Source organism: Orcinus orca, chromosome 19 (assembly GCF_937001465.1).
Source record: "Orcinus orca chromosome 19, mOrcOrc1.1, whole genome shotgun sequence".
NCBI lineage: Eukaryota > Metazoa > Chordata > Mammalia > Artiodactyla > Delphinidae > Orcinus > Orcinus orca.
In genome coordinates, this window is record NC_064577.1 from 46,696,236 (window position 1) to 46,707,233 (window position 10,998).

General features: G+C 44.5%; 2 protein-coding genes and 1 long non-coding RNA gene across 3 annotated transcripts in view; 1 reads left to right on the forward strand and 2 right to left on the reverse strand.

Annotated features, from left to right (window-relative positions):
- Nucleotides 1–6,248, reverse strand: part of LOC101271066 (leucine-rich repeat-containing protein 37A2) — a 40,982-nt gene extending 34,734 nt beyond the window's left edge. The window contains exons 1-2 of the mRNA XM_049702353.1: nucleotides 4,589–6,248; nucleotides 2,142–2,213 (exon numbers count right to left, since the gene is read on the reverse strand). Coding sequence (XP_049558310.1) covers nucleotides 2,142–2,213; nucleotides 4,589–6,105 — 1,589 coding nt within the window. The 5' untranslated portion in view covers nucleotides 6,106–6,248. The remainder of the gene's footprint in view (nucleotides 1–2,141; nucleotides 2,214–4,588) is intronic.
- Nucleotides 6,249–6,388: 140 nt separating this feature from the next.
- On the forward strand, nucleotides 6,389–7,125 carry LOC125962140 (uncharacterized). Its single transcript, XR_007473615.1, has 3 exons — nucleotides 6,389–6,500; nucleotides 6,921–7,040; nucleotides 7,101–7,125. It is a non-coding gene; the product is annotated as an uncharacterized LOC125962140 (long non-coding RNA).
- A 2-nt stretch (nucleotides 7,126–7,127) lies between these two features.
- On the reverse strand, nucleotides 7,128–8,361 carry LOC125962188 (leucine-rich repeat-containing protein 37B-like). The gene is made up of 2 exons (XM_049702524.1): nucleotides 7,198–8,361; nucleotides 7,128–7,139 (listed from the first exon to the last, which is right to left on the reverse strand). Exons 1-2 carry the CDS (start codon nucleotides 8,359–8,361, stop codon nucleotides 7,128–7,130), a joined length of 1,176 nt encoding a protein of 391 aa, XP_049558481.1.
- Nucleotides 8,362–10,998: the final 2,637 nt, after the last annotated feature.

Genomic DNA, 10,998 nt, shown 5'->3' on the forward strand with positions numbered 1-10,998 from the left:
GACTGAATCCAGAGAGCCAACCTTGGATGGGAAATAAAATTACATCTCAGTTTTCACAAATCTCTAACTAAAATCAGCACCTCCTTCCATTATGAATGTAGGCAACGAACCACAGTAGACCAGCAGTATAGTTAATTTGGTCCCCAATAGAAATCACAGGTCATTTCATATCACGTATATGCTGCAGATACCTCGAAATATCATTTATTCTCATCACTACCCTGGAGTTATAATATTTATTAGACCTACCACTATATCTTGTTATTTAAAGTGTTAAGAGAAGCATATTTATTACTATTTCACTAATTTTAAAAATATTCTGAAAACCATTTCAATATAGTTGGTTTCCTTTGTTTTTGTATATATTTTGACTTATTATACATTTTAAAACATTATCCCAAGAACATAAGCTTCTGCAGCTTGCCAAAGAGTTATACACGGGGGAGCAGGAGGGAGGTTAAGAAATTCTGCTTTGGGGAACCACTGACCTCAAGTTAGGAACCTCTGCTTATTAGGTATAAACCTCAAGCTGAATTAGAAATCTTCAAACCTTACCAGACTCATGTTATAGTGTACCGCCTCCCAAACACACCTTTTTAAAAATTAATTTTTAATTTGAATTTATCTTTTAAAAATATGTAATATATATTCACATCTCAAAATTCCAAAAATATGTAGCACGCAATTCAAACTTTTTCTCTTACCTCTGTCCCTCAGTCTACCACCCACCTCCACTCCCAGAGGAAATTAAGTTATCTATTTCTTGTGCCAAATGACTTTCATTTTTCTTACAAGATTGGGAAATAAAATCTCCAAGTTAGGTACTATCATGGGAAATATAAACTACATATAGTATTTAGGAAATCTGTAAATTTAAAAAAGTGCTTGGTTCTAGCATTTTTTTCATTACCAGTAAGATATCAGACTAAGGGGGCATATCTTTAAGGGTGGTCATAATACCAGTTTTTAGATTGACTGTTATGTCTTTTATTATTAATTCAGAAGTCATTTATGACGTCTATTCAAGTTGAACTAAGGATATGACCACAGACTGTCATGAAAATTACTTTGAATGCTTTTTTTTCCAAAATAACTTATGTGTCTAAACTGACTTGTTCTACAAATCAATAAAAAAATAGTAACAGAAAAATGGGCAAAGGACAGACAATTCAGGGATAAAATACAAATGTTCAGTAAACATATAAAGATATTTAATTTCACAAATGATAAGAAAATTCAAATTCAGACGGGACCCCTTTTATTCATCTGTCAGATTAGCAAAAAAAAAAAAACAAAAAGTGAGAATCTCCAGTGGTGAAAGGGTGTGGGGAAATGAATGTCATCACAGCATGGTGACTGGAGGGTAAGCTGGCACAACTTTTTTTTTTTTTTCTGGCACAAATTTTTTGAGGGCAATTAAAATTTTACATCTAAATAGTCTTCACCCCAACAATCCCATTTCTAGATAACTATTCTATAGAAATAAACGACCAGGCTCACAAAAATGCATGTACAAGGATATTCATGGCAGCAATGCAAGTAACAAGAAAACTGGACATAATCTAAACCTCCTTAAATAGGGGCATTATTAAACTGTAACACATTCATACTATGGAATATTATGCAGGAGTTCAAAGGAATGGGGTAACCCTCTATGTACTGGGAAGGAAAGAAATCTAAGACATATCATGAAATGAAGGAATCAAGTTTCAGGATATTAATTATGTAAAAACAGATAAGAAAAACACACAAACCTCTTTTGCTATCTGTAAATATGTATGTACTCAAACATATGGAAAAGAGTCTGGAAGGATTAATACTAAACTCAAAGTAGCGGGTGTGGGATTAGGGCAAAAGGAGGGTTTTCACTATACCTGTTATTTCACTGTTATATATTGAGAATATAATCGTGTCTTACTTGTATAATGGAAAATAAGTTTAAATTGTCTCTTACTGATTTTAAAGAGGTCCCGCCAAATTTAATTTTTAAAATAAACACAGAATTTCAATCATTAGGTTGCTTTGGGATATGGAAGGGGAAATACCTTTGCTCACAGGTATTGACCTCAAAATTCTGGACCAAGAAGGATCTTATAATGCAGTTAGGTTTTTGTATTCATATTTGGGGAGAGTATACTCACAGCTTCTCAGCCCAGGGGTATGCCTTCCATATACTTTCATCAATGTAAGAAATAGAGTTTCCTTGGAAATTTCTGTGAAGAAACACAGTTCATATGCTTGAATAGGTAGGAAAAGAATGTAGAGAATAAGGAAAAGAATCATGGCTACCATGTAGGGAATATTCAAATGCAGAAAAGACCAGCTTTCTAATTCCGACAGCTTCCCAGTGTGCACAATTAATAAAAACATACTGTGAGGCCACTGGCACAAACAATGAGGCATCTCCTCAGAACCTGAACTTCCTATCTGTCCAAATTCTTGGATACATAATGCCAATTACTTTTTTTCCAAAATCACTTATGTGTCTAAAATGACTCCTACAAATCAATGAGAAAAATGGCAAACATTTATCAATATCAGCAAATAAATATTAAGAAATCCTATGGCAACACCAAAGCTTTGGCTCAGTGCCCTCAGAATCTCTCCAGGTGTTAGAAGGATACGGGCAATTAGAAATTAGAGGGACTAATACGAAAATAGCTCTTAAACATATTGCGTATGGAAAAGCACAAGTCACTGAGCAAGGAATAAAGTTATTACCTCATTAGGGGAACAAAATGCAAAGGAAAGAGATCGGAAGGAAGGACACACATCAAAACAGTAACAGGAGTTACCTTATTGGTGGTAGGGAAGGTGGGGTGGAATTTTCACATTTTACCCTATATACTTCTGTGGCATTTCTTTTTTTAAACAGTGAGAATGTATCCATGAATTAGACATGTTTAAAAGAAGCTGTTAAATGCCTGAGGTTCAGTTTGAACCACTAACTCAGTGGATGACTGAATCTTTCGCTTTAGCTTTGCCCTCTTCCCTCAGCAACAATGGAACTATTCAGTTTATATGCGCATTTTTCACGGGAGTCAGAAAGAAGTCAAAACGGATACCTGTCTGCCCATCTGCCTGAGGGACATTTCCACTCAAACAGAGCCTTCTGGTTGCTTTATGCTCACCAATAAAAGATGCCTAAGACTGAACTCATCTCCCTCAAACTGACTCTGCTTCCCAACTGCTGTATTTCCACCTGTTATACCATCATCATTCTGCCCATCAACACATGTGATTTTTCTCTTTCCTGTACTACAATCCCCCAACTCTAGTCAATTACTACATCTTGTCAGGTTTTCCTCTGTAGTACTCTAAGGATTTTCTTTCTACTTCCATCACAACTACTCTAATTCGGTCCCTTCTCACTTTACTCCTAGATTTTGATAAACCATTCTATTTGGTCTCCCTTAACCAAGCTTTCCTCTCTAGATCGCTCTACATATGAAATCTAAAATCAGCCTCTTGGTTTAATCATTTGTCTCTCTTGCTTGACTACTTGCAGTAGCTCCCCATATCTCACAGCATAACTTTCAAACCCCCATTGCCGATAGTCAAGATATTTTATAATCCTATCTTTCATTGTTGCCTAACCCAATTCTTTACAGCCAGACTAATCTATTAAATTCTGATCATCCCTGCAGTCACACCTTTGCCTACACTGTACTGCCTATTATTTTTCTGACAAATCACAGCCAATCTTTAAGTCCCAGCTAAAGATTTAGCTTATCCATGCAGCCTTCTGTGACCTCCACACCTCTGTGATTACAGGTTCTGGTGAATTACAGCACGTATCTGTATTTCTCTTAATACTTAATTATATATTACCTCCCTTTTAAGGCATATCCCCTTTCTTCCCACTTGTCATTGTCATATTCTGGAGACAATGACATGTACTTCTGTGGCTCCCACAGTACTTAGCCCTGGGTTGGGCACAAAATAGGTGCTACATATAGAAAGCCAGGGGACAAAGATGAGTTCTAGGTATAACTGAGGGATTGATAATAATAATAGCTAACACTAAAATATATGCTAGGCACTGATAGAAGAGCTTTACGTATATTAACTCATCTAAATCTCCCAATGAGATTAGAGTCATTGGGAGATTTAGCAGCCATAGGAGTCATCCTATGAGACGATGACTACCATAATCCCCATTTTACAGATGAGGAAATTGAGTCATAAAGCTAATAAATGACAGACCTGGGTTCAAACCCAGGTAGTCTGGCTCCGGAATCTCTACTCTTAACCACATTGTTGTATTACCACCAAAGAGATGGGGAGAGGGACATGTTGCTGTAAAGAGGATGGAGTAAAGATGGGAGAAGAGTAGATGTTAAGGAATTAAATAATGGGGTAAAAAATAGAGACGGAAAAAATAAGGGCAATTAAAAGTAAAAGACTGGAGGAGAGGGAATAATAGTTAAGAAGGAGAATGAAGATAAGGAATCATTGACAAACAAAAGGTGGAAACAGAAAGTCAGTCAATGTGGATTGGGGAGATAAGGAGGACCCAGGAAGACCTGAAGAAAGGCAGCCATGTCAGGCAGGATGCAGAGAACAAATGAGGAAAGGGGATTCTTACAGGATGGTGAAGGTGCCGTTGTAGGCGTTAGGCTCTGGCTCAGGCACTCTGTGGAGCGTCTGCTTTGGGCTGAGACCAACACACGACAGCGTCTCATTTTTGCAGGTACAGAGCTCACATATGCTGATGTTTGTGGTGGCATTCTGTTCTGGCTGCTTCTTTTCTGGGGTATATCTTACACCAGGAAGACCTGTGGATACTGAATACTGACTTGAAGGAAAAGGAACTGTCTCAGATGGCCTTGGTTGCTGAGATACGTTAACTCCCAGGTCCACAGGTGAAACTGTGACTTGAGACAGGTTTGGTTGTTCAAGTGTCACCTCAGGGTGTTTTGGAGGGGGAGCTGTAGTCTGCTGCCGGGCTGTAGAATGTTCAGACTCTGTAGTAGGTTCTGGAGTTGTGGTAAGCTCCAGGTTCAAAGGTTTAACTGTGATACTGGGTGATGTTGGAGGCTCAGTGTGATCCTGATGTGGTGTTGGAACTATTGGATTGTGATATACTGGAGGCTGAGCTACAAAAACCTCCTTAGGTGTTTCTGCAGGCTGGGTTAAGGTCTCCTGCATGACTGGAGAAGGTTCGTCCTCCTTAGTGGGTTCTGGCCTTCTGGTCAGTCCAAGGTCCAATGGTTGAATTGTGACCTCAATCAAGGTTGGGTGGCGAGCCTGAACTTGCTCTGGATTTGGAAATGTCACCTCGGGGTACGGTGGTTGAATTGGGGGTCCTTGGCGAACTGGAAAAAAATCAACATTTTCAGAGTAGATTGGATGCTGATCTGAAAATTGCTGCCAGACTAACAAAGGTTCCAACTGCTCAGAGGACACTGTAGACTGAGCCGAGGTTTCTTGTTGGGGTGGAGAAGTTTCAACCTCATTAGTGAACGCTGGAGTTACGATCAGTGCAAGACCCACAGGTTTAACAGTGACATCGGGCCGCTGCAGAAGCTGAGCTTGATCCTGACCTGGAGGAGAAACTGTCGGCACAGGATGCTCTGGAGAGAAAACTACAGTCACATTAGAGAGCTCTGGAGACTGAGTTGGAGAGGATTCCACCTCACCAGGAGGCTCTGGAGGCTGAGCTGTGGCTTCCTGCTGAGGTGGAGAAGGTACAACCTCAGGAGCCTGTGGACGCTGATCTGGAGTCGCCTGCTGGCTTGTGGCAGGTGTAACCTCTTCTCCAGGATGCTCTGGATACTCAGCTGGGGGCTCCGCTTGTACTGAAGGTGTATTACGTGTACCGGCTTCTGGAGATTGGGCTGGAGCCTCCTGTTGAACTGGCAAAGGTTCAACCTCCTCAGGTGGCTCTGAAGGCAGCGTGGGGGCCTCATGCTGGGTTGTAGAAAATTCTGCATTAGTAAGGGGCCCTGAGGGCTGAGCTGAAGGCTTGCGCTGATTTGGAGAAGGGCCCACCTCTGGAGTGGGTTCTTTTGTTATGGTAAGCTCCACATCTGCAGGTTTGACAGGGACACGGGATAAGTTTGAATGCTGAGCCTGAGGGTGACTTGGAGGTGAAACTGTCATTTCATCATGCTCTGGAGGTTGAGCTGGCTGTTCCTGTTGAGTTGGCGAAGGTTCCACCTCCCCTGAAGAAGGCTCTGGAGGCTGAGCTGGTTGCTCCTGCAGGGTTGCAGAAGGTTCTATCTCCGCTGGAGATAGAGCTGGGATCTCCTGCTGGGTTGGAGAAGATTCTGCCTCATTAGGGGGCTCTGGAGACTGAGCTGAGGCTTTCTCCTGGGTTGCAGAAATTTCAGCTTCTCCAAGAGACTCTGAAAGCTGAGCTGGGGTCTCCTGCTGGGTTGCTGGAGGCTCTGTAGGCTCAGAAGGCTGAGTCGGTTGTTCCTTTTCACTTGGAGAAGGCTCAGCTTCCACAGGAGGCTCTGGAGGCTGACCTGTGGTCCCCTGCTGGGTTGGAGAAGGTTCAACCTCCTCAGCATACTCTGGAGGCTGAGATGGGGTCTCCTGCTGGACTGGAGAAGGTTCAACCTCCTCGGGGCTCTCTGGAGGCTGAGATGGGGTCTCCTGCTGGACTGGAGAAGGTTCAACCTCCTCGGGGCTCTCTGGAGGCTGAGATGGGGTCTCCTGCTGGACTGGAGAAGGTTCAACCTCCTCGGGGCTCTCTGGAGGCTGAGATGGGGTCTCCTGCTGGACTGGAGAAGGTTCAACCTCCTCGGGGCTCTCTGGAGGCTGAGATGGGGTCTCCTGCTGGACTGGAGAAGGTTCAACCTCCTCGGGGCTCTCTGGAGGCTGAGATGGGGTCTCCTGCTGGACTGGAGAAGGTTCAACCTCCTCGGGGCTCTCTGGAGGCTGAGATGGGGTCTCCTGCTGGACTGGAGAAGGTTCAACCTCCTCGGGGCTCTCTGGAGGCTGAGATGGGGTCTCCTGCTGGACTGGAGAAGGTTCAACCTCCTCGGGGCTCTCTGGAGGCTGAGATGGGGTCTCCTGCTGGACTGGAGAAGGTTCAACCTCCTCGGGGCTCTCTGGAGGCTGAGATGGGGTCTCCTGCTGGACTGGAGGAGGCTCAACCTCTTTGGTGACCTGTGGAGTTACGGTAAGTGCTAGATCCAGAGGTTTAACAGTGACATTGTACAAGTTTGACTGCTGAGCTTCATTTACCCCATGATGTGCTACTATTTGAACTACAACCTCCTTACGTGTCTCCAAAACCTGGGTTAGGGCCTCCTGAGGACGTGGAGTTTCTAGTTCCTCAGGGGCCTCTGAAGGCTGAGATGGAGCCTCCTGCTGAAGTGGAGGTGGTTCTACCTCTTCAGTGGGCTCTGGTTGCTGAGCCTGGGTCTCTGCCTGGGGTGGAAGACATTCAACCTCCTCAGGGGTCTGTGGATGCTGAGCGGGGGCCTCTTGCTGGGGTAAAGATTCAGCCTCCTCAGTGAGCTCTGGAGGACGAGTTTGGGCCTCCTGCTGGGATGGAGAAATTTCAGCTTCCTCTGGGGGCTCTGGAGGTTCATCTGGGCTACCCAGAAAAGCCCTAGATAGGCTCTCCTCAAGATGAAAGGCATCCATACTGGGATCTAAATAATCAGCCTGCAACTGTCGTTCTAAACCCTGAGTGGTTTTTTCAAATTGGCCTGTAGTTCCAACAACAACTTTGGCAAGCCATTGGTGCTGAACTCGATCTTTCTTCAGGTTTGGGGGAGAAACAATAAACTTCATTGGTTTTGAGCTCTTACTACCTAGAGGTGGAACAGGTATTTCAACTGATTGGTGACCTTCAGCCTGACCTAGACCTATGTGTGTAGTCTTACTTTTGTGTCGAGAAGGCAGAACCAAGGGCTGATTCTGACCCCAGTCTGGCACTGGAACCGCCTCTGGGATCTTTTGATGTTGGGTTTGCTTGTTATTCAGATCCTGATGTGGAACAGCAAACCGATCTGGCCCTGTAGGCAGCTCTGCAACTGAATCCGTGTCCGGGTATGGAAACTCAGTCTCAGTCAACTCCCGATGAGGCGGGGCCACCATCAGGACTGGAGACGAGGTCGTCAAGTAATTAAAGCCCCCGGCTTCTGCCAGGGGTGTAAGGGCATGGGGCAATTTGGGAGGGGGGTCTGAGGCGTATGAAGACCAAGCCTCTGTCAGCCGCGGGGAGTTGGGGGTCACCTGGACGGGGCCCAGGGCCCACTCCGGAGGCTGAACTGCTTGGACTTGAAGCCACAGTTGTAGCCACGTGAGGAAGAGCCGTGGCAACCAAAGGCGCAGCCGGGACATAACGTGCAGCGGCTCCCAGGCGCAGTGACCCAGGCCAGTGAGGAGCTGGAGCCACATCCTGCATCCGAGCTGAACCGCTATGCCAGTGCCGACGCCAGCGCTCACGTTAGCAGCCGCGCGCCCCTCCCCCGCCTAACGTTCCACCCGTTATTTATGACATCTTTAGTTACGTCACCTTTATTAGGTTCGTGCGGAGATCCAATCCGCGCCACCAGAGTGGGCCTTTTTCCCAGAGTCCCCAGGGCGCAAGCCATCCTTCCCCTTGCAAAGGCGACAATTACCTCCTGCCGGGCCCTCTTCCCAACCCCTCCCTACTCTCCCTGGCCCCAAACAATAAGGCGGGATTTGGGCTGCAGACCCAAGTGGCCCCAACCTCCAGCAGCCCAGGGTCCGAGGGGGATTAGAAAGGATGCAGAGCTTCCCGAGGAAACCACATTACGTGGCATTCTGGGAAATTCAAAAGTGCCAGTCCAGTTCTGGAAATCTGAACTCTTCCTCATCAGAGCTGAAGTCTGAGAGACATTCTTCCTCCCTTTGGCCACACGGCTGACAAGAAAAGTAGCTGACCAGCAAAATGAGCACCAGTTGGGTGGCGGGAGGGGAACACACCTTACGAGTATTTGAAAATGTTGCATATATATGTCCATGCCAATCTCTCACTTTGTCACAGCAGCTCGGTGGTTTGTGACCACCTAGAGGGGTGGGATAGGGAGGGTGCGAGGGAGGGAGACGCAAGAGGGAAGAGATATGGGAACATATGTATATGTATAACTGATTTACTTTGTTATAAAACAGAAACTAACACACCATTGTAAAGCAAATATATTCCAATAAAGATGCTAAAAAAATAAAAAACAATAAAATAAAATAAAATGTTGCCATTTCCTCCAAACTCTCAGTATTCACGTCTCATTATTAATTCACCACTCTGTTATTAGGGGTTACCACTGAATCAGTGATGACTCCAGAACTTCTGTAGGAGGGGTTTGGGGCAGATGAGCAATTCATTCTGGGAAAGAGAGTCTAAAACCAAGTGAGTGGCCCTTTACATTAGCATGGGCAAACTTCCCACATCCCACCTCTTCTCAACAGAGCCATTAATCTAGAAAAAACTACAGTGTCACTTTTCAGAGGTCTTCCCTGTGAACACACATGGAGAAGACACTTAGAAAGTTAAAGTCAGCATGTTAAGTAATTTTCTTGAAATACTGTAACTAGCACCCAGTTTACCTTCTTCACAGTCCTTTTCATAATCTATTTAATTTTAGTCCTTTTTAATTGTCTGGTACAACTTTAACACCTAAACTCCAAGACGCTTTCATGTGAAGGGCGTGGTGGGGTGGGAATTTAAACTTTGAGGCTACTCAGATTTCAAACTTTCTATATAGAATAAGTTCCCTATTGTATATAGTGTAGGAGTGCCTCCAATTTCAGAAACTGAAGGGGGTTGGGTAAAGGGTTAAGGGGATCTTTCTTTCTTCATCTGTATATTCACGACACCATTTTATTATTATTATTATTATTATTAATTTATTTATTTTTCCGGTACGCAGGCCTCTCACCGCTGTGGCCTCTCTCATTGCGGAGCACAGGCTCCGGACGCGCAGGCTCAGCAGCCAAGGCTCACGGGCCCAGCCGCTCCGCGGCATGTGGGATCTTCCCGGACCGGGGCACGAACCCGTGTCCCCTGCATCGGCAGGCGGACTCTCAACCACTGCGCCACCAGGGAAGCCCCTATTTTATTATTAACAAAAGCTTTTCCTCCTTGTCTTCATCCTCTTTCCCTCTGCTCCCACTTCCTCTTCTGCCCTCTCTTTCCTCCTCTTCCTTCCTTCCCTTCCTTTTCCCTCCTCCCTTCCTGCTCTTTTGTCTTGAATACTGAGGCAGTTATCCAGCAGTGAAGGATTTCATAATTACAGCAGCAGGGTCAAGGGTCATTTGTAGTGACACCAGCTGTCCGGTGACTACTCTGGCTGCATGTCAGTGGTGGTCTTCAGACGCATCCTGCCAAATGACCTTGGCTGAGTTTTACTTTTATGCTGGCCTCGCTTGGTTCCTGCTCATTTTCCTAGTTCTGTTCTCTGCTTTCTGTTGATTCTATGAGGTATAATATATCCTTCCAATAAGATCTTTTTTGCATAAATTGTATATATTTGCATAGAATTTGCATATATTAAAAACCTGCCTGGTAGACTGAATAACAGCAGTTTCTGTTATTCAGGATACAGACTTATCCTATAAGAACTGATTTAAATTCCAGCTCTTGAGTACAGCCCCCCATGACTACTTCATTTCTGCATTGATCTTTTGTGCTTTTGGAGTGTGTGGGGTCCTTCCTATACTACTTAATATTTTATCATGTTATGCCTGGTAATTTTTTCTAACTGAATTAAGCTAATTTATTTCAAGTTCCTAATTCCATCAAAAGTTTCTCAAGGGCAGATTCTCTCTCCATCCCTCCCACTCCGATTTTTCTCCTTTTCCTCTCTCCCTGATAGAACTGTGTATGAAACTGAGCACACCGAAGGTTTGAAGGTCAGAAAATACTTGTCTTTCTTTAATTGATGTAGGTCATAGTGCTTTGTTGACTAACAAAGATTAAACCATGCCTGTGCAACCAGTGTTGAAAATACCTCTGTCTGTGTTTGTAGCTCACATGAACAAGAACAGTATAAGAAACTGGTGGGCTTGAGC

What these genes read in the sequence shown, in the direction of transcription:
- LOC125962188 (XM_049702524.1), bottom strand. Translation starts at nt 8,361, where the DNA reads ATGTGGCTCCAGCTCCTCACTGGCCTGGGTCACTGCGCCTGGGAGCCG.